The sequence below is a fragment of the Gorilla gorilla genome, chromosome 1 (genome assembly GCF_029281585.2).
Source record: "Gorilla gorilla gorilla isolate KB3781 chromosome 1, NHGRI_mGorGor1-v2.1_pri, whole genome shotgun sequence".
Lineage (NCBI taxonomy): Eukaryota > Metazoa > Chordata > Mammalia > Primates > Hominidae > Gorilla > Gorilla gorilla.
Window position 1 is genome coordinate 105,854,874 of NC_073224.2, and position 22,083 is coordinate 105,876,956.

Below are 22,083 nucleotides of genomic sequence, written 5' to 3' on the forward strand. Positions count from 1 at the left end.
GGCTCCCTCAGGTCTAAACACAGCCTCTTTCCTGCCTCCCTGAAGAGCCTGGGTAGGGGCGGGGCACAGAAGCTACAGCCCTGCCTCCACTCACTCCTCTGCCTCTCTCCCAACTCAGGAAGGCCTTCACTGGCATTCCTACATCCCTGGAGGAGGGACCTGCAGTGGCTCCACCACACTGAGTAGACCATGCCGGAGGACATGCCATGAAAGGATATTTCTGTGGCGGTAATCACTGCTCCTCACTTTTCTCTCCTGTTAAAGGGAAAACATGCACCTGTGTCAGAACTGGAGAATGAGGGTTCAATATCCAGCTCTGCCACCTATGTTCTGTAAGCTTCGCTAGTCCTTTCAGCTCTCTAAATGGGAGGATTGAGAGAGACGGAGGCTGTGGGACATGCTGGGGCCTCCGAGGACAGGTTTCCTGGGATGATTAAATGAAGTAATGTGTCCACTAAAGAACTTATCCATGTAACCAAACACCACCTTGCCCCCAAAAACTACTGAACTCATAAAAATAAATAAATAAATAAATAAATAAGGTAATGTGGCCAGGCACGGTGGCTCATGCCTGTAATCCCAGCACTTTGTGAGGCCGAGGCGGGTGGATCATGAGGCAGGAGATCGAGACCAGCCTTGGCTTACACAGTGAAACCCCGTCTCTACTAAAAATACAAAAAATTAGCCGGGCATGGCGGCGCATGCCTGTAATCCCAGCTACTCGGGAGGCTGAGGCAGGAGAATCACTTGAACCTGGGAGGCAGAGGTTGCAGTGAGCTGAGATGGCGCCACTGCACTCCAGCCTGGGCGACAGAGTGAGACTCCGTCTCAAAAAAAAAAAAAAAAGAAAAGTAATCTGTGTAATTGCATGTGGCAGAGAAAAGTGCCCTGTAAAGTAGGGGTATTAGATTAAATAAATAAATATACAGGACATGCAGCTTAATCAGAATTTCACGTAAATGAGGAATCATTTGTTGGTACAAGTATGACCCAAATATTTCATTAAATATACTAACTTTTTTTTTTTTTGAGGCGGAGTCTCTCTCTGTTGCCCAGGCTGGAGTGCAGTGGCATTATATTGGCTCACTGCAAGCTCCGCCTCCCGGGTTCAAGCGATTCTCCTGCCTCCGCCTCCCGAGTAGCTGGGATTATAGGCGCCTGCCATCATGCCTGGCTAATTTTTTGTATTTTTAGTAGAGATAGGGTTTCACCATGTTGGCCAGGCTGGTCTCGAACTCCTGACCTCGTGATCTACCTGCCTTGGACTCCCAAAGTGCTGGGATTACAGGCGTGAGCCACCGCCTGTAATTATAATTTTTTGTTTATCTGAAATTATAGTTTAACAGTGTGTCCTGTATTTCACCTGACAACCCCAAAATGGAACTCAGTCTCAGTGTGGTGGCTAAAAGCAAAGCTTCCGGAGCCAGACTTCTCAGAGTCGGGATTCTGGTCTCCTGTGTGACCTTGGGCAACTATTCTGTGCTCAGTTTCCTCATCATCAACAGACAAGTAATAGTGTTTATGTTATAGGTTGTTGTGAGAATTAAATAACTACAGTGCATATAAAGCACTTAGAAGAGTTCTGGGCACAGCGCCGTTAAGTAGAAATGTCACAATGTTATCAAATATATAACGATAAGTATTGTTATATGGTAACTGTTACTGTTGTTATTACTTACCTCCTTAAGAATTCCGATCTTGGCTCGCTTCTGAAACTTTTCTTGCCAATCCCCAAAATGGCCACAAGAGGGCGCCAACAGCCACTGAGCGTCTCGAGCCCCCTAGTGGCCCCTTGAGGTCTCTGGCTCCAGCCCCACATATCAAGGGGCTGTCTCAGCCCACTTGGGAAGTGCAGCCTCCTGAGGACGCCAGGTTCCTGGGTGGAATTGGTATGCAGGTAGCATCAGGGGAAGAGCCTCAGGTAGATACCTACTCAGGGGAGCCCCCGAGGCTGACCTCAGACACATGCAGGAGACTGGGTGACCGCCGTTAGGCTGGGTAAACACTGTACTGCAGCTCCGCAGCTGGGGTCCCCCCGGCCCTCGGCTTTCTGTACCCTTCAGAGTTTCTTCTGGCTACCTGCCCAGCAGATTTAGGGGGAACTGAAGGAAGCGTGAGGCCTCCTGTTTCCTCACGCCGAATCTCTCCAAGGGGCTCCTGGCCGGCCTGCCAGGCTGAACTCTGAATTTGGAGAAGACCAACAGAGTCTCAAGTCACATGGCAGAAGCGAAGTCCTTGCCTGTGAGGAGTGTGTGTGTGATGCGTTCACAATCGCTGCATTGAAACTTGCTACAAACTCATTCCTCTCCCTAGGTTTTGTTTTGTTCAACTTCAGGGCCGGATTGCAGTTGTTTACAGAGGTACTGATCACCTTCCTTCCCCATGTTGTACATTTTAGAATTGCAGAGTTGGAGGAAATCTTAGAGAGGATCTAATCTACCACCTTTTCTTTTCTTTTTTTTTGAGACAGAGTCTCACTCTGTTGCCCAGGTTAGAGTGCAATGGCGCGATCTCGGCTCATTGCAACCTCTGACTCCCTGGTTCAAGCAATTCTCCTGCCTCAACCTCCTGAGTAGCTGGGATTACAAGCATGCACCACCATGCCCAGCTAATTTTTGTATTTTTAGTAGAGACAGTGTTTCACTATGTTGGCCAGGCTGGTCTTGAACTCCTGACCTTGTGATCCGCCCGCCTCGGCCTCCCAAAGTGTTGGGATTACAGGCGTGAGCCACTGCGCCCAGCCTCTAATCTACTACCTTTTCATTACTGACTCAAGGAGTCTGAGTGACTTCCCGAGGCCATGGAGTTGGAACTAGCATCCGTGTTTCTCAGCTGCCTCTCAGTGTTTTCTTCATCCCTCAATGCAGGCGAGGCAGATTTGGGCTCCCTCTCAGTGGAATACAGGGGAAAGGCAGCCACATACACCGCCTCCACTGTTCATGCATGTCCACCTCTTCAGCCTCCAAGTCCCACATTGCTTTTATTTATTTATTTATTGAGACCGAGTCTTACTCTGTCACCCAGGCTGGAGTGCAGTAGTGTGATCTCAGCTCACTGTAACCTCCGCCTCCCAGGTTCAAGTGATTCTCCTTCCTCAGCCTCCCGAGTAGCTGGGATTACAGGCGCCCACCACCACACCCAGCTAATTTTTGTATTTTTAGTAGAGACAGGGTTTCACCATGTTGGCCAGGCTGGTCTCAAACTCTTGACCTCAGGTTATCCGCCCACCTCGGCCTCCCAAAGTGCTGGAATTATAGGCATGAATCACTGCACCCAGCTTTTATTTATTTATTTTTGAGACGGAGTCTCACTCTGTTGCCAGGCTGGAGGGCAGTGGCATGATCTCGGCTCACCGCAACCTCACCCTCCTAGGTTCAAGCAATTCTCCTGCCTCAGCCTCCAAAGTAGCTGGAACTACAGGCATGTGCCACCATGCCTAGCTAACTTCTGTATTTTTAGTAGAGATGAGGTTTCACCATGTTGGGCAGGCTGGTCTTGAACTCCTGACTGCAGGTGATCCACCCACCTCGGCCTCCCAAAGTGTTGGGATTACAGGCATAAGCCACCACGCCTGGTCCCTACATTGCTTTTCTGCAAATACTTTCCATTGCCTGATTTCAGAATACATAGAAACTCCTCTTGGCTATTTTACCTCTCTGTTAGGAAATGTTTCCTCCCCGAAACTCCTGGTCCCTGAATCTCTATTAGGTACTAGCTAGGCTCTGCTTCTTACCCAAATAGGCTTCAGTGTTAACAGTTCCACCTGACCTGAAAAAACCTACCTTCCACATTTGGGCTCCCTGTATGCTTGCCCATCCACAAAGCCTGCCCAGATATCTAAACTCGGGGCTGAAGGCCTGGAGATGGCCTGTCCTCTCCTTGGGACAGTTCAGCAGCCCATACAGAGGAAGTGAGTCACTGCAAGGCAGGCAGCACTTGGGGCACTGTGGGCGTGGTCATGCCAGCCTGCGTGTTGGGGGATGGGTTGGAAGGGTGGTGATCACAGTCTCCGGTCCAGCCAAGGCAAGCGGTGTGTGCGCTCCCCAAGCGTGCTGACAAAGCTGGTCGCATCATCCTGGTGCTGGCTGAGGCCCAGTTTCCCCTTCTCCATCCACCTTCTCTTTTGTCTCCTGGGGGAGGAATATACCCTCTTATCTTTATTTCTCAGGCCCTGGTTATCCAACTTCTGCCCCAGAACTTCCCCTCCCCACTGCTATCTTAAAAAAAAGAAAAAAAAGTTAACCAGTCTTCAGTTTTCCTGAGGAAGCATTTGAAAAGTCTGGTAGGGACTACAGGAAAGCCTGGCACTTAGGAAAACCACAAGAAAGGGATTCAGAACTAAAAGAAGGAAGATGAATAGGACGGAGGTGTGGAGAGTGTTAGAGACCCGAAGGTGAGCTGCGGCCCAAAGAGCCCTGGAACTATGCTGGAAAAAAGGTGTGTAGGTGTGTAGCAGATAAGGACTCTGGGGAGAGCACTGAAGAAAGGAAGAGGGAACTTTGGAATTAGAAGGCTGAAGGAGGAGAGTTCCAAGGCGGTAGAAAGAGACAATTGGGATGCAAGGTGGCTCACGCTTGTAATCCCAGCACTTTGAAAGGCCAAGGCGGATGGATAGTTTGAGCTCAGGAGTTCACGACCAGCGTGAGCAACATGGTGAAATCTCAAAAATACAAAAATTAGCCGGGCGTGGTGGCGTCGCCTGTGGTCCCTACTACTTGGGAGGCTGAGGTGGAGGATAGCTTGAGCCTGGAAGGTCGAGGCTGCAGTGACAGAGTGAGACCTCCTATCCAAAGTAAAAAAAAAAAAAAAAAAAAGAAAGGAAAGAAAGATACAATGGAGGATATGCTAATAAGGGAGGTAGGAGAAAAACACAGCTGGAGGGGTTGCTGGAAACTGGGAGATCAGGCAGGCCTGGGGCTTAGAAAAGCCTAGAGAAACCCTGGGAGCTGGTTAGGGGCCACCACTCTCATCTTTCCCATGGTGTGTTAGGGCTGCGGGTCCCCCTGAAAAGAGAGGCAGAACAAACAGTTGGGTCGGACAGCCTCTACCTCCTTACCTTCCAGAAAGGGCCTGAGATGAGGGATGGGCCCTCCAACTGGATTAGTGGGGGTTGCACTCCATCCTACGAGGACTTGACCAGATTAAACAGGGGAAACAAGCTACTGTCAGAGGCTCTGATTGCAACAGCATAAAAAAGGCAACACTTCATCTAGGTGAGAAATTTGACAAAAGTACCTCTCCATGGAGTAAGCTGCAGCTTTCCCTGTATAGGAGCCCTCAAATACATCTTAGTCACCACTCGTTCACGTTAGGAGTTAAGACCAGCTTTCTAGGAAAACCATGTTGCATCTTCCAACAGTAATTACTTCTGAAACAGTAATTTTACCACACGACTCAAGGGGAAAACTTTTTTTTTTTTTTTAATTTATAAAGGAGTTGGGGGTCTCGCTATGTTGACCAGGCTGGTCTTGAACTCTGACCTCAAGTGATCTGCCCACCTCGGCCTCCCAAAGTGCTGAGATTACAGGCATAAGCCACCGCGCCAGGCCAAGGGGAGAACACTTTTTATTTTTTTCCTAAGACGGAGTCTCACTCTGTCGCCCAGGCTGGAGTGCAGTGGCGAGATCTCGGCTCACTGCAAACTCCACCTTCAGGGTTCAAGCGATTCTCGTGGCTCAGCCTCCCGAGTAGCTGGGATTACAAGCGCGAGCCACCGCGCCCGGCTAATTTTTGTATTTTTAGTAGAGACAGGGTTTAACCATGTTGGCCAGGGTGGTCTCGAACGCCTGACCTCAGGTGATCTGCCCGCCTCGGCCTCCCAAAGTGCTGGGATTACAGGCGTGAGCCACCGCGCCCGCCCGGAAAACACTTTTTAACACGAAATCGAATACGGATAAACGTGGTGTCATTTGAAAACTCAAATACATTTTACAAAACAAAAGTTGGGGTGGCTCTTTCAGACGGGGCCGCCGGGTGCGCGCAAGTTCGGGTTTGCTCTTCCTTGCCTCGGGGGTAGGTCCCGTAGCACCTAGGTGGAAAGGCCGCGGCTTTTACGGCGGGGTAGGCGAGGGTCGCCCGAGTGATCGCAGGCTCCGACTGGGTCTCGAGGGTCGGCTGCTTCGGTCTGCCCTGGAGAGGTTTTCAGCTTCGGCGCGAGGCACTTGGGCAGGATCCCTGGGCTGCACCCTCCTCCGCCCGCGCCCCGTGGGGCTGGAAGTGGGAATGTGCCCACCCTGACGGGGACCGGGGGCCGCACGGCAGTTGGGGGTGGGTGGGGGTGGGTAGGAGTAAGGGTGCAGGGACACCGCCGCTTGGAGCCCGGGACCCCGCGGCATCCAGTGCGTCTGTGTCGGTCCCAGGGGGAGACCTCCCACCCCGAAAAGAGACCGAAGTGGCGGAAGGAGCCCGCAGCCGCTTCCCCACGTCGGGGGCTTCTCTAGCGCAAGGTGACGGGCGTGGACGCGGCTGTGGGGCCGGGAGCGGAGGGCTGGGGTCCGGGCTCCCGCGCCGGGGCGAAGGGGCAGCCGCAGCGTAGAGGCCCGCCCCGCCCTTCCCTCCCGTCCACGCCCAGCCTCCCGGCCCTTGGGCTGCTCGCGGACTTTTTTCCCGGCTGGGCTCGGGCTCAGCTCGACTGGGCTCGGCGGGCGGCGGCGGCGGCGCCGGCGGCTGGCGGAGGAGGGAGGGCGAGGGCGGGCGCGGGCCGGCGGGCGGGCGGAAGAGGGAGGAGAGGCGCGGGGAGCCAGGCCTCGGGGCCTCGGAGCAGCCACCCGAGCAGACGGAGTACACGGAGCAGCGGCCCCGGCCCCGCCAGCGCTGCCGCCGGGTGAGTCGGGGCCCCCGCCCGGCGCCCGAGCCCCGTGCGGGGGTGGTAAGGGGCTGCGGAAAAGTTGGGAGCCCCGGGTGCCGCTTTGTCGCGGGGCCGCGGAGGGGCCGGGCTGGGAAGGCCGCGGGGCCGGGGCGAGGAGGGAGGCGGCGCTGGCGGGGGGCGCTGCGGGCGCTCATGGCGGCGGCCGGGTAAGGCGGGCGCAGCGCCTCAAGGGAGCGGCCGGGGCCGGCGGGCCTGGCGCCGCGGTGTCCGCGGCAGCGCCGCCCTGAGCCAGAGAGGCTCTCCCGGGCAACAGGTAGGGCGGAAGGTGGGGACGCGGGGGCTGCGGGCGACGGGGCCGAGCCGCGGGCCCCCTTTGTTGGGGAATGGAGGAGCTTGGTGACCATTGGCGCGAGAGCCTCCACCCTGGCAGCGGCCCGCGGGGTTGCCCTGGCCTGGACGCGTCCTGTGGCTCGGGTGGGAGGAGAGGGGAGGGCCCTGCCCCGTTTTCTTCCTACCGGCCCACCGTGCCCACCTCGCAGGCGAGGTCAGAGCTTCCATGTGCTTAACGGGAAACAGGAAGGAGCGGCCCGGAGCTCCTGCCCCGGCCCGGTAGGGCTAAGGCATACCGTTATGAGGTGTGAATGGCTGGCAAGGGAGCTCCTGGTGGAACTGGCTTTCTGGGCCGTAGCTTGTTAATCACTAGAGGCCTGTTAATCACTAGAGGCCCGTGGCAAGTGGGTTGACTGCAGGTGTAGAGCACTCATCTTTAGCCTGCAGTTGGAGTCTCTCCCTCCCTAAGCCTAGCTCCTGGCATCAAAACCTGGTTTCAGTCACCTGAGTTGCCAGGCCCAGCTTCAGGGGGTTCTGAGGATCGTGGCGAATGCAGTGAGCCCCTGTTCCTGGAGAACTGAGTCCGAGCAGGCCTCCAGCAGGCAGTCACCCCCATATCTGTGCTGGGGCAGGGGTGGGTGGCGGTTGCTGCCGCATACCGGAGTCGGGATGACCGCACCGGGGTGTGAGTGGCTGCACATGTAAAGGGGCTCCTAAGGGTAACGACTTGCCTGCAGTCCTGTCCCTGAGGACCTGGCCCTGACCATACCGTGATCTGCACAGTCTCTGTTCCAGAGAGAGATCCTTTTCTCCCCTGGTCCCCCACTCCCCTCACTGGGGCCTCTGGCCAGATTTTCCCCTGGGAGGAAGGGCCTCCTTTTTCCCCTGTCACTGGCCACAGGCTGGCTGATCCCTCACTGTGTCCTTCAACACCGCCCCAGCTGTCTCTCAAACCCACCGGCGTCTCCCTGCCCCTGGGGCCATAGTCTCATGCAGTGTTTGGGTCTGTGGAGGCCTTCGGTGGGACTTTGCAGACAAGCTGTAGGGCCAGATGAGGCTGAGGACTACTGTTCTGCCTGCCTCTCACCCACCTCTTTTTTACAATCTGGCTTATTTTGAGGCCCATCCTGCAGCCTGGAGGGATAACACACCTCTCATTGGCTCCATCCATGGCTTGTAGACTTCTAGTTCATGACCTGCTTCTGTTGCCTGAAAGTTTTCAACAAGGAAGACTGTTCAGGACTTCTTCAGTGGAAGCAGGGAGCCGGTGGGACCTTTGTCACTCCTCCCTTGTCAACAACTCCTTTCTATTTTCCTCAGTTATTCTTCCAAACTATGAGAGCCAGTCAGACTGACCACCTGGAGTCTGAGAGAATTCCTTCCTCTCAGGCCGAAACTTCTGCCTTCTCAGCCGTTTGGATCTACAAACTCCCATGGGGATCCTCTGCTCCTTTCATCCACCTAGAGGGGTCTTGTGGGGGTGTCAGTCAGAGTTGGGGCAAAGGTTGGGGCTGGACAGAGTCCTGCTCGAGTTCCTGCTAATCCAATGCCAGTTAAATCCCTGCTCTTCTGGCCCCTCTCCAGCCTGTGCCTCAGAAAGTGGCATCTGTGCCTCCAAGGCAGGTGTGTGTGTGAGAGAGCGTAGACAGATACCATGTCTCTTCATGTGTATGGGGGAGTGAAGTCTGGGTGGAAAAGTGTTTCTAGATGTGATTTTCTCCCTAAGAAGTCAAGTAACTGCCCTGAAGGCCCAGGGGGCCTGGAAAAACAGGGTTGTCTCCTTACCATATGTACACTTCAGCTTTTCTTGCCCCAGCCTCTTGTTTATGGGGTCTTGCTTGGATCTGTGTGCTGGTGCTAAGAGGCCTCCCCAGTACTGCCACAGGGACCCAACTCTTTGGTTCTGTGGGGATGTGTAAGTGAGGCCGGCCAGGCCCCAGCTGTCCTCCCCTCTCTTCGTGTTGAGTCAGAGGTCCTGACCCTGCTGAATCTGGGGCCTCCCTGCTGGGGAGATGGGGGTAGTGCCTCTCTGCTAATGGAGGTGCAGGACCACCAGGGAGGGCTGTGGTCATGGGAAGCCTGCAACCTCGGTGTAAAAGCCCCCATTAATCTGCATTTGCCAAGTCTTCCACTCTCCCTGCTTGGAGTGGAAGAGGACAGGCGCTATCTCATCTTGGGGATGAGGAAGTTGCACTGCCCAGGTGTCTGTCCTTGACCATGCTCTGGTGCCTACTTTGCCTGCCCCCCACCCCCTGCTTTGCAGGCATGAGACATTCCTGGGCCCCAGGAGTCCAGCAGGGGCTCCACCCTCCCTCTGCGACTCCAGCCTGCCACCTGACTAGAGAAACATCCCTGCCAGTTTTCACAGACCTGGTTGGGGATGGGATCTGAAGTCTAGGACTGCCAGGGCAACATGGTACCTTTGGCTTTACATTTCCCTGGAGAAGTTGGGCTCCAAGAGACAGCAGTCAGGTGACTGGGTCAGGTTGATTTCTTGCTTCCAATCAGGCTGAGCAAAAAAGTGGGAAGAGGGGGCCATGTGCACACATCAAGGTGTTCCGCATTGTCCCTTCTCTGTGCATTTTCTACCCTTGTCCCTTTATTCAATTTTCTACAACTTTTCTCTAGGAAAAAAGTGTGTGTTTGTGTGGGGAAAGTTCCACTGTGGATAATTACATTTAATTTTGTTCAGTTCAGAAGGCTTCCATCTGTTTAATTAAATATTTATTCTGGCTGAGGTGGAGGGGGCAGGAGCAGTGTCTGGAATGTGTGTGTGTGATTTGGGGGAGGAGGAGGGGAGAAGGTAGAGCTGAAGCTCCTTTACTGGCAGTGCTGACTTCTGATTTCATCCGAGAGAGCAGTGACCAGGAGTGGGGACAAGGGGGTAAAGTCCTTGAGCTGGAATACTGACCCGTGACAGGCTGAGGGATTTCGCAAGGGCTACAGTGGTGGGTGGGGGTGGAGTGGGAGCTGTCAGAGCAGCAGCAGGACCAGCCCAGCCCAGCTGTGGTCTCAGGCTCTGTCTTCAGTCAGTGGCACCAAGTAGTCTCCAGGTCACTGTGGATAACAATTTCACCACTCTCTTTTCTTCCTGTCCCTGCTTTCACTTTCTGGGCCAGCCTAAATCCCACCGCCTCATCTCCTTCCCAGGAGAACAAGGGGTGGGGAGCCTGGAAAAGACTGTCATGGTCATCCTGCTGCGGCTTCTTGCTGAGTCCTAGGATTGCCAGGTGTTGTGCTGGACCCAGCATCCCTGGCTCTCCTGGACCATCTTGCCATTCCTGTCAGCTCCAAGCAGCTGCTCTTCCCTCATGAGCCACACACAGACCGTTCCCTCCCTCCTCTGGGTATCCAAGTGGTCACTCCCACCATGTTGTTCATCTTTCAGTTGGGGGAGGAGGTTTACATAGCGGCTCTTTCCTAGACTGAGAGGGTATGGGTGTTCCCCTGCAGACTAGGATTCTGTTTTCTGGATGAGCATTTATACGAAATATCTCTGACCAGGCACGGTGGCTCATGCCTGTAATCCCAGCACTTTGGGAGGCCAAGGCTGGCAGGTTGCTTGAGCCCAGGAGTTCAAGACCAGTCTGGGCAACATGGCAAAACCCTGTTTCTACCAAAAAAAAATTCAAAAATTAGCCAGATGTGCTGTGTGCTACTCGGTAGTGCATGCTACTCATAGCCCCAGGCACTCGGGAGGCTGAGGCAGGAGGGGAGGATGGCTTGAACCTGGGAGGTGGAGGTTGCAGTGAGCTGTGATTGTACCACTGCACTCCAGCTTGGGTGACAGAGGAAGACCCTGTCTCAAAAGAAAATAAAAGAATAGCTCTTAATTCCATCAGATGTATTGGTCCACTCTCTTGGTTCCCTGCCCCACAATCCCTGACTCTTTGCAGCCCTACCTTCACTTTTCTTTCTGAAGAGTTACACATAGGGTCCTTCTGCCTTGTGTGTAGGGACTAGATGGCTTGGCATGGAGTGTCAACCTTGTGTGCAGTAGTTCGATGTCCAGTGATTGTGGAGCTCAGTGTAATTTGGGGACATAATTTTGCTTTACCTTGGCTTTTTTTTTTTTTTTTTTTTGAGACGGAGTCTCACTCTGTTACCCAGGCTGGAGTGCAGTGGTGCGATCTCAGCTCACTGCAACCTCCGCCGCCTCGGTTCAAACGATTCTCCCACCTCAGACTCCTGAGTAGCTGGGATTACAGGCCATGTGCCACCACACCCAGCTAATTTTTGTATTTTTTGTAGAGATGGGGTTTCACCGTGTTGCCCAGGCTGGTCTCAAACTCCTGAGCTCAAGTGATCAGCCTGCCTTGGTCTCCCAAAGTGCTGGGATTACAGGCGTGAGCCACTGCCCAGCCTACCCTGTCTCTTAATTTTTCTTTAGGGACTTGCTACTCAGATGGGTTGTAGGTTGTAGGGAAGGGGAAGAAGGGTTTGCCTCAGCCCTGCAATGTTTTGGGGCACCCCCTGGAAGCTTTCAGCTGAGTTGGCTTGGATGCTCGAGGAAGTGGCCAGAGTGTAGGGGGATAAGGGAGGGACTTTACTCAGATTGTTGGCTACAGCTTCTAGGGCCAGGTCCTGCCTGTCTTGCAGGTTAAGATAGCAAAATGACAAGACCCCCAAGGTTCTTCCCCCATCCCCCAAAATCAGAGGTTGTAAGGACCCCAAGTTTCTTAATTCCAGGGAATCACATCTGCAGGTTGCTGTAGACAATAAATGCTTTTTTTTTTTTTTTTTTTGTTTGAGACAGTCTCGTTGTCACCTAGGCTAGAGTGCAATGGCGTGATTCCGGCTCACTGCAACCTCTGCCTCCTGGGTTCAAGCGATTCTCCTGCCTCAGCCTCCCAAGTAGCTGGGACTATAGGCGCCCGCCACCACACCCAGCCAGTTTTTTGTATTTTTAGTAGAGATGAGGTTTCGCCATGTTGGCCAGGCTGGTCTCGAACTCCTGACCTTGTGATCTGCCAGCCTCGGCCTCCCAAAGTGCTGGGACCACAGGCATGAGCCACCACGGCCGGCCTAACAGTAGATGTTAAAACTGGAAAGCCACCGTATTACAGATGAGGAAACTGATTTGCCCAAGGCTACATAGCCAGGATAGGGATCTAGAGTTCGACTCTCTGCCCCCTTCTCCTTTTGATACATCCTGAAAACTTTTATTCATCTATCTCTTCCTCCATAGCTACTCCCTCTTGATGCCCTCCCCTTTGCCCCTCACTCAGGATGCTCCAGACCTTGTATGATTACTTCTGGTGGGAACGTCTGTGGCTGCCTGTGAACTTGACCTGGGCCGATCTAGAAGACCGAGATGGACGTGTCTACGCCAAAGCCTCAGATCTCTATATCACGCTGCCCCTGGCCTTGCTCTTCCTCATCGTTCGATACTTCTTTGAGCTGTAAGCATGCCAACCTACCCTCATGCCTTCCCCTGTTGCCAGTTGCAGTTTCTTGGACTTCAAGTTTGTTCCTTGCTGTTTAATTAGCCCTTGACCCTGATGTTCTGGCTACTCAGGTTCCTGCCCACTGTGCACCCCCTCCCCTGAAGGCACCATTGTCTTCCTGAAGGCTCAGCACCCCCAGGCCCTTTCCATCAATGGTTATTTGTTCTCACCCTCCACCCGCCACCCGCCTGGCCACTAGTGAACACACAGGCAGCTTTGTCAGCTGTGGGCAGCCCTGGAGGCTAGAGAAAAGGGGGTTGCCAGGAAGCTGGGGAAACTGAGGCCAGGGTAAAGTTGCCTTAGCTTGCAGCCCTTTCCCTTCCCAGCAAGCTAGATACCTTACTCATATCCCTTCCCCAGGTACGTGGCTACACCACTGGCTGCCCTCTTGAACATAAAGGAGAAAACTCGGCTGCGGGCACCTCCCAACGCCACCTTGGAACATTTCTACCTGACCAGTGGCAAGCAGCCCAAGCAGGTATGAGCCGCATGCTGCTCTGGCTCTGGGAATCACTGAGTTTGGTGGTGGGGGGACAGGGTTTGAATGTTAGCTCTGGCAGGTGAAGAGATGGGGAAGCAGTGGTGCTGACTGAGGTTGTTACTGGGAGAGGCTGGGGATGCTGCTGAGTTCCGAAGGTAAACATAACAATGGGCTTCTTCACTGTGCCCAGGTGGAAGTAGAGCTTTTGTCCCGGCAGAGCGGGCTCTCTGGTCGCCAGGTAGAGCGTTGGTTCCGTCGCCGCCGCAACCAGGACCGGCCCAGTCTCCTCAAGAAGTTCCGAGAAGCCAGGTGGGGGAGGCTGGGGCAGGAGAAGCTGGGTGACAAGGAATATCCTGATGTGTCTTGCTGGGAGGGATAGGCGGCAGCTATACGCAGGGAGATGTGAGGAGGTGAATTCAGTTATTAATGGTATCTTGTGAGGGTATCTGCAGGTATTTGGGGGCTGCTGGGGGACTGTGCTATCTTCTGACCTAGCCATTTCTGCTTCCTCTGCCAGCTGGAGATTCACATTTTACCTGATTGCCTTCATTGCCGGCATGGCCGTCATTGTGGATGTGAGTGGGGATTACTGGGAGGTGGGAGTAGGTTCTCTGGCAAGGTCAGGTGAGGCCATGGAATTTGGGTTCCTCCCCTTTTAACTTCTCACCATCTCTCTGCAGAAACCCTGGTTCTATGACATGAAGAAAGTTTGGGAGGGATATCCCATACAGGTATGAGTTCTGGTTCCTCATGTGGGGGTGGACTAAGACACACCCTAGTGAAGAGACGGTTTGTGGAATCCATGGCAGAGGGATTAGAGTGATGGAATGAAGAACCTCAGGGGCTAGGGGGTTTGTGGAGTGGGGACACCCTTGGGGCTGGTTGCTCTTACCTCTCTCTCCTCTCCCAGAGCACTATCCCTTCCCAGTATTGGTACTACATGATTGAACTTTCCTTCTACTGGTCCCTGCTCTTCAGCATTGCCTCTGATGTCAAGCGAAAGGTGGGTGAAGGGGTTGTGCAATTAAGCCTTAGAGCCAAAATGAGGCCCTGGGATGAACACCCTCTCCTCTGACTTCTGGGTACTCTGAATGGAGCTGTTGGTACATGGGGAACCAAAGGCAAGGGGTAAGAAGGCATAGTGAGAGCTGGGGAATAAAAAAAGGCCCTGGGGCCTGCATCATCTCTGCAGGATTTCAAGGAACAGATCATCCACCATGTGGCCACCATCATTCTCATCAGCTTTTCCTGGTTTGCCAATTACATCCGAGCTGGGACTCTAATCATGGCTCTGCATGACTCTTCCGATTACCTGCTGGAGGTCAGGCTTCCTCAAATCTAGAGACCCTGGTGCAGGTTCTTCTGTCCCTTTGGTTTTCTTTGGGAGGGAGGTGCGGGGTGGGAATTTGGAGGATGACATTCCTGGGACCAAGGAGGAGGGCACAGAGTCAGTGCTCCTAACTGGAGTGTACATATGAATGTACTCGAGGGAGTCAGGAGCCCATGATGGATGGGGGCTCTCTATGCAGTCAGCCAAGATGTTTAACTATGCGGGATGGAAGAACACCTGCAACAACATCTTCATCGTCTTCGCCATTGTTTTCATCATCACCCGACTGGTCATCCTGCCCTTCTGGTGAGTAGGCAGCTAGGCTACACTCCTGTTCTGAAGAAATCAGGAGCCTTGCCTTTCTTCCCCTCCTGTATCTCCCCAGTGTCTGACCTGCTCTTGTCCACGTTCTCTCTCTCCTTGAATCCTCAGGATCCTGCATTGCACCCTGGTGTACCCACTGGAGCTCTATCCTGCCTTCTTTGGCTATTACTTCTTCAATTCCATGATGGGAGTTCTACAGCTGCTGCATATCTTCTGGGCCTACCTCATTTTGCGCATGGCCCACAAGTTCATAACTGGAAAGGTGAAGCCCTGTCCCCATTGTGTAGGCCTTACTACTCTCTACAACTTCCTGAACTCCCATCTTGCCGGTAACTCTCTAAAGAACTAGTGTGGAGCCCTGGGTATAACAGGAACAAGCCCTCAGAGAGAAGCAGTACTTAGGGGTTTGAGGATCTCATGTAATAACCCTTCTTGTCCCTTTTCCACAGCTGGTAGAAGATGAACGCAGTGACCGGGAAGAAACAGAGAGCTCAGAGGGGGAGGAGGCTGCAGCTGGGGGAGGAGCAAAGAGCCGGCCCCTAGCCAATGGCCACCCCATCCTCAATAACAACCATCGTAAGAATGACTGAACCATTATTCCAGCTGCCTCCCAGATTAATGCATAAAGCCAAGGAACTACCCCCCTCCCCGCGCTATAGGGTCACTTTAAGCTCTGGGGAAAAAGGAGAAAGCGAGAGGAGAGTTCTCTGCATCCTCCCTCCTTGCTTGTCACCCAGTTGCCTTTAAACCAAATTCTAACCAGCCTATCCCCAGGTAGGGGGACGTTGGTTATATTCTGTTAGAGGGGGATGGTCGTATTTTCCTCCCTATCCACCAAGTCATCCTTTCTACTTCTTTTGAGGCCCTCCCTCAGCTCTCTGTGGGTAGGGGTTACAATTCACATTCCTTATTCTGAGAATTTGGCCCCAGCTGTTTGCCTTTGACTCCCTGACCTCCAGAGCCAGGGTTGTGCCTTATTGTCCCATCTGTGGGCCTCATTCTGCCAAAGCTGGACCAAGGCTAACCTTTCTAAGCTCCCTAACTTGGGCCAGAAACCAAAGCTGAGCTTTTAACTTTCTCCCTCTATGACACAAATGAATTGAGGGTAGGAGGAGGGTGCACATAACCCTTACCCTACCTCTGCCAAAAAGTGGGGGCTGTACAGGGGACTGCTCGGATGATCTTTCTTAGTGCTACTTCTTTCAGCTGTCCCTGTAGCGACAGGTCTAAGATCTGACTGCCTCCTCCTTTCTCTGGCCTCTTCCCCTTCCCTCTTCTCTTCAGCTAGGCTAGCTGGTTTGGAGTAGAATGGCAACTAATTCTAATTTTTATTTATTAAATATTTGGGGTTTTGGTTTTAAAGCCAGAATTACGGCTAGCACCTAGCATTTCAGCAGAGGGACCATTTTAGACCAAAATGTACTGTTAATGGGTTTTTTTTTTTAAATTAAAAGATTAAATAAAAAATATTAAATAAAACATGGCAATAAGTGTCAGACTATTAGGAATTGAGAAGGGGGATCAACTAAATAAACGAAGAAAGTCTTTCTTATGCCTTCCTTGCAGTTATGTAATATTTTCTTTTTTAAATTTCACATGCATGTAATTTGAGCACTTTGGGGGGCCAAGGAGGGTGGATCACTAGAGGTCAGGAGTTTGAGACCAGCCTGGCCAACATGGCGAAACCCCATCTCTACTAAAAATACATTTAGCTGGGTGTGGTGGTGGGCGACTGTAATCTCAGCTACTTAGGAGGCTGAGGCAGGAGAATCACCTGAACCCGGGAGGCGGAGGCTGCAGTGAGTCGAGATTGCGCCATTGCACTCCAGCCTGGGTGACAGAGCGAGAACTCCATCTAAAAAAATTCACATGCAAGAAGCAAAGGTAGACAAGGTAGAAGATAAATGACAGCAGCCCACAGGGGAGGATGGGGATAATACCTCACTGAAAGATCCAGAATTGGGAGTATCGGGCTGAGAGAGAGAAACAAAACCACAATCTTAGTTTTATCATATTGTTAAAAGACTTTCAAGAAATAATACAAACTGGAGATACTAGATACACAGGCTCCATTCTAAGAACAAAGTCTGTTAGAAGCAGGAACACTTGGACAAATATGGGATGGGAGGGATGTCAGGCCTAGGTTAGAGTGGTGATCTCTCCCCACCCTTTAGGGCCTTTGGAGGTGGAGAAGGGATCCTGCCTGCTAGCACCACATTGGAAAAGATCATCTGGTCCAGAACCCCCATTTCTATCTACTAGGAGCTGGGGGGAGTAACTAGCCCAGAGACTTCGGGTCAGGGTTCAACAATCAGGAAGACCCAGTTCCTGAGGAAACGACAGTTCAAGAAGGGTTGGGAAGAAGGCTGTCCTCTAAAGAAGACGTCCTCTGCATTCAATGGCCCCACAGCAACAGAGTAGCTCCTTGCCTTCCACACTGCCCACCTCGTAGTTGTAGTCCCAAGTAAGTTCTGTCCCAGCCCGGATTCTTCTGAAGAGGAAGAAAAGGATGGTGTGTGGCAAAGACAGCAGATAACCCAGGCACTTGGGGTTACTGAATATGTAGGTGGAGTTGGATCACGAATGGAGGAGGGGCCCTTAGAACTTCAGTGGTCCTTGCCCCTCCCCAGTCATCCCCTTTCCTGACTCCTTACTTGCTGGCAAAGAAGGCCACCCAGGGGAAGCGAAGATCATGGGTATCCACGAAGACATTCTGGACAAACAGGTTGGGGCTGCAACTGTGCTGTAGGTTTAAGGACAGGATCAAATAAGAACCAGGGAAACCGAACCTGGCTTTGCAGGGAGAGTGAGAGTTGGAAGAAAAATGATGCCATCTGACCCTCCCCATTATAATAGATGCTTTGAAAGAAAGCTACCTCTTTAAGATCCTTTGAGATCAAGAGTTTATAACAAGAAAAGGGCTTATAGAGTATGTTAAAAGAAATCTGAGGACCATGGGATAATCCAGCATCTAGAGGTGGGGAGAGGGGTCTCACGTTGAGGTAGCGGCCCAGGTTGCCTTCAAGCTTGGCATCAATGATGTAGCAAGACTCCTCGCCATCATAGAATTGGCGTGTGTTCTTACGAACAGGTGCGCTCTCCCCCTTGTCCACAGAGGCCATGTTGGTTGATTTAATTGCAATCCCATGGGTTGATTTAAGAGCAAAGCCTCGGGTTGATTTTACTGCCACTTGACGCTTCATTGGACCTGGACAGGAGGGAGAATGGGGTCAGGACCCATCCCAACTCATGAATGGACATTCTATCATGAATGGACATTCTACCCCTATTTCTCTCCCAACATTGCAGCTGAGAAACACCAGTAAGCTGGAACTCAAAGATCCTAAATAGCAGGGTTTTTTTTCAAGCATAATTAGATCTGCTAGACAAAGGAGCTGAGGGGAAAGAGTAAAAAAATGGAAATGAGAGAGGATGTGTCAAACAACAGTTTAGCTCGGAGTCAGAAAGCCCTCCCAGAGATGCTCCAATTCTTAGGATCTGAATTTTTACCCGCTACTTCTTTAGCTTCCTTAAAAAATGCTCTATCCCAAGTTTCTTACTATTTCTTCCCACCATTCCCAAAATTTTCCCAGGCTACCAGTCATGTTCTTCTTGTCCTCAAAGTCATCCCCTTCAGAGCCAGAGGAGATGGTCTGGATATCATCACTGTCAACCGCTGTAGCCGAAGTCTGACCAGCAGTGGGCTTTCGGCTGGTCCCACTTTCCCCCTCACTTTCTGTGCTGCTGGACAGTGTCAGGACATCCTGGGGAAGCAGGAGGGTAAGAAGTAAGAGAAGCAAATGGGAAGGGCTCCTTTAAGTCCTTGCTGTTACCCACGGTTTAGCAGGAAAGGGCAGTGGCAAGAGGAAGATTAGATGCTGGATGAAAGAAAATAAGGCAGGAAGTCAAGGCTAAAGAAGTAGGAGAAGACCTAACAGTAATTACAGTGAAGGACTTGATGAGGTGACAATGGCCCATTTTCCTTTATTAGACTCTTGAATAAGCTTGAGGTGACTTACATCAGGGTTGGACTGAGCAGAAGCCATGAGTCTTCGGCTTTGATGCATACTAGTCTTACTAGGTGGGCGGCGAAGTCCTTCAGGCTTCACAGGAGAAGGATTGTAACCGTAATTTCGAGAGCTTTCAGTAACTCTAATGGGAGGGGAAGGAATGAAGCCAACAGGTTACTGGCTGTTTCTTAGGCTTCTAGCCTAGGTTTGAGAGAAGGCAGATTTGGAGACAGGTCAAAAAGACAGGCACTGGGCTGGACACGGTAGCTCATGGCTGTAATCCCAGCACTTTGGGAGGCTGAGGATCCCCTTTGGGAGCATCGCTTGAGCCCAGGAGTTCAAGACCAGTCTGGGAAACATGATGAAACCCCGTGTCTACAAAAAATACAAAAACTAGCCAGGCATGGTGGTGCACACCTGTGGTCCCAGCTACTAGGGAGGCTGAGGTGGGAGAATCTCTTGAGCCTGGGAGGGGGAGGTTGCAATGAGCTGAGATTACGCCACTGCACTCCAGCCTGGGTGACAAAGCAAGACTCTGTCTCAAAACAAAACAAAACAAAACAAAACAAAAGGCACTTACACTGACATCTTGTTTCGGTCGTCAGTGTCCTGGAAAAGAACAAGTGAAGGGTTAAATGCTTTCACAGCCTAGGGTAACAAGTCCAATAATCAGACTTCAAATGACCTCCACAGATAACATCAGCCAGTGACAGGTACGCATTCTAAAGTGGGGTGGGTAAACCACTCCGCAACTTGACAGAAATCCTCACTATACTCCCTGGCTGGAGCCTTTAAGCCTTCTCAGTGACGGGGCTTAATGCTCATGGAAAACACCACAAGCAGGATTACATCAACCAGGGACAGTTTCACCATCTGTAATGTGGAAAGCGTCATCATCATCAAAGAGATACTTAAAATCAATTCTTGTTTTTCTACTTTAGTAGAAGGAAACAATGATGTGAATAACTTGAAACAGCATTTAACATTAAAAAATCACTTATAAATCTTTCATTTTGTAATTAATCAGATACTTGTCCACCCTCTACCACCAGGCAAGTGGATTTTAAAATAATTTTTTTTTTTTGAGACCGAGTCTCGTTCTGTCACCCAGGCTGGAGTGCAGTGGTGCGATCTTGGCTCACTGCACCTCCACCCTCCAGGTTCAAGCGATTCTCCTGCCTCAGCCTCCCAAGTAGCTGGAAATACAGGCATGCGCCACCACGCCCGGCTAATTTTTGTATTTTTTAGTAGAGACGGGGTTTCACCATGTTGGCCAGGATGGTCTCCAACTCCTGAACTTCAAGTTATCCACCTGCCTCGGCCTCCCAAAGTGTTGGGATTACAGGCGTGAGCCACTGTGCCCAGTCAATAATTTGGTTCTTTAAACAAACACTAGGAATGTGCTAGTTAGGGGGAGAGATAACGAGGTGGCCACAGAAATATCCATCAAGTAGAATAATCTACATGCAAAGACTCATGGTGAGACTGCATTGTTACTGCACCAAAGTTAAAGCCATAGCTCTCAGAGTGTTCTGCCACTGCTTACCTCTTTCTTGGCCTGTTTGATGTCTCCCTCATCCTTGATGCCTAGTCCTGAGGTGGAGGCCTTCTCAGCCTCCATTCGGCTTCCCCCAGCCCGGCCCTCCCCACCTTCATTAGTCTTGAAGGATGAATGGCTATCAGAGTCAGCAAAACCACCTTCACTGACACTATTGCAGCTCAACCATGAGGCCACCTTGTTCTTGGGTGTCTCTTCAGAGGAAGGTGGATTGCAGCCACCTACAGGGATTGAGGGAGGAACAGGAATATGTGGGGGTCCAAGATCTGGGGGGTGGGAGTCCTTGGAAGCTGTCTCAGAGAGTCCGTTCTCTTTCTGGCCCCGGGTCTGCCTCCGGGTAGCATAGCTCCGCCACACTGAACTGGTGCTGAAGTCCTCATCCTTACAGAAGTTATCATCTGAGCTATCATCATTGGACTCTTCAGGGTCCTCTGTACCGCTGTTGCCATCTTCCTGGTCCTTCAAGTCTACACCACTGCTGTCAGAGGAACAGGGGGCATCACTCTCATATCCTTCTTTGAAGTTCTCCACGCTCTCGATATGGTCCAGATTTGCAAAGTACTCATCACCCATTTCCAGACCCTCCTTGTCTGCAAAGTCATCTGTCAGGATTTTGCCTGAGAATGAAGAGAATTAAAGGCCTTCTAGGGTTATGGGGACCTATTAGTGTTTTTTGTTTGTTTGTTTGCTTTTTTTTTTTTTTTTTTTTTCTGATGGAGTCTTGCTCTGTCACCCAGGCTGGAGTGCAGTGGCGCGATCTCGGCTCACTGCAACCTCTGCCTCCCGGGTTCAAGTGATTCTCCTGCCTTAGACTCCTGAGTAGACAGGACTACAGGTGCACGCCACCATGCCTGGCTAATTTTTTTTGTATTTTTGGTAGAGACGGCGTTTCACCATGTTGGCCAGGTTGGTCTCGAATTCCTGACCTCAGGTGATCTGCCCGCCTCAGCCTCCCACAGTGTTGGGATTACAGGTGTTAGCCACCGCCCCCGGCCACGGGGACCTATTAGAAAGAATAAGGGTTATTCCATCAATACCCGCTCTACCAGCATGTAGAGTCAAAAAGCCTCCATTCTGGTCTCTCATTTCTGTTTTTTTTTTTTGTTTTTGAGACAGTTTCGCTTTTGTCACCCAGGCTGGAGTGCAGTGGCATGATCTCGGCTCACTGCAATCTCTGCCTCAAGGGTTCAAGTGATTCTCCTGCCTCAGCCTCCCAAGTAGCTGGGATTACAGGCATCCACCACCACACCTGGCTAATTTTTGTATTTTTAGTAGAGACGGGGTTTCAACTATGTTGGCCAGGCTGGTCTCCAACTCCTGACCTCAGGTGATCCACCCACTTCGGCCTCCCAAAGTTTTGGGATTACAGGCATAAGCCACCACGCCCGGCCCAGTGTTTCTCTTTGATAATACCTCCCTTTGTATCTTAACTATGAAAGTATGGAGAACTTACTGTCATTTTAAATCTTGCCCTTTCTGTCTTTCCATTTCTTCTACTTTATTGAAACAGAGTACTGGGCTATGCTAAAAGATCTCTGGGTGGAGTGACGTGGGAGAAAATGATACACTGGACTCTATAATCATGTCTGTTCTCTGAAATATCACCATGTCCAAAATTTCATCCCTTTTCATTCTCTTATTTGTGAAACACTTGTGTCCCTCTCTGGTCTAGCTAGACAGGTACATCACTCATCACGTTCTTTGTAGAAGTCCCTGGCCTCCTCTTACTCCAGTTCACATGTCAAGCACTTTCTTCTTATGTTTAATTTGTCTCTGGTTCAATTCCCTACCATGT

At 51.7% G+C, this 22,083-nt stretch overlaps 2 protein-coding genes across 11 annotated transcripts in view; one reads left to right on the forward strand and one right to left on the reverse strand.

Moving 5' to 3' along the window:
• The first annotated feature begins 6,128 nt into the window (after positions 1-6,128).
• CERS2 (ceramide synthase 2) lies at positions 6,129-16,272 on the forward strand. 4 transcript variants are annotated; one of them, XM_055358764.2, is made up of 11 exons: positions 6,129-6,446; positions 12,367-12,540; positions 12,946-13,063; positions 13,257-13,375; positions 13,584-13,641; positions 13,747-13,797; positions 13,977-14,069; positions 14,259-14,387; positions 14,596-14,702; positions 14,829-14,982; positions 15,170-16,272. In XM_055358764.2, exons 2-11 carry the CDS (start codon positions 12,368-12,370, stop codon positions 15,308-15,310), a joined length of 1,143 nt encoding a protein of 380 aa, XP_055214739.1. In that variant the 5' UTR covers positions 6,129-6,446; position 12,367; the 3' UTR covers positions 15,311-16,272. The 4 variants fall into 4 exon arrangements, with proteins under 4 accessions (XP_055214739.1, XP_030865690.1, XP_030865685.1 ...); XM_031009830.3 differs by lacking the exon at positions 6,129-6,446 and adding an exon at positions 6,692-6,823 and having other exon boundaries at positions 12,327-12,540; XM_031009825.3 differs by lacking the exon at positions 6,129-6,446 and adding an exon at positions 6,692-6,823.
• A 448-nt stretch (positions 16,273-16,720) lies between these two features.
• SETDB1 (SET domain bifurcated histone lysine methyltransferase 1) overlaps positions 16,721-22,083 on the reverse strand; it is a 38,312-nt gene continuing 32,949 nt past the window's right edge. For all 7 annotated transcript variants that reach the window (XM_055358099.2, XM_055358108.2, XM_004026604.3 and 4 more), the window contains exons 16-22: positions 20,277-20,905; positions 19,311-19,339; positions 18,740-18,872; positions 18,319-18,484; positions 17,717-17,928; positions 17,375-17,463; positions 16,721-17,211 (exon numbers count right to left, since the gene is read on the reverse strand). In XM_055358099.2, the coding sequence (XP_055214074.1) occupies positions 17,094-17,211; positions 17,375-17,463; positions 17,717-17,928; positions 18,319-18,484; positions 18,740-18,872; positions 19,311-19,339; positions 20,277-20,905 (1,376 nt within the window). In that variant the 3' untranslated portion in view covers positions 16,721-17,093. The remainder of the gene's footprint in view (positions 17,212-17,374; positions 17,464-17,716; positions 17,929-18,318; positions 18,485-18,739; positions 18,873-19,310; positions 19,340-20,276; positions 20,906-22,083) is intronic.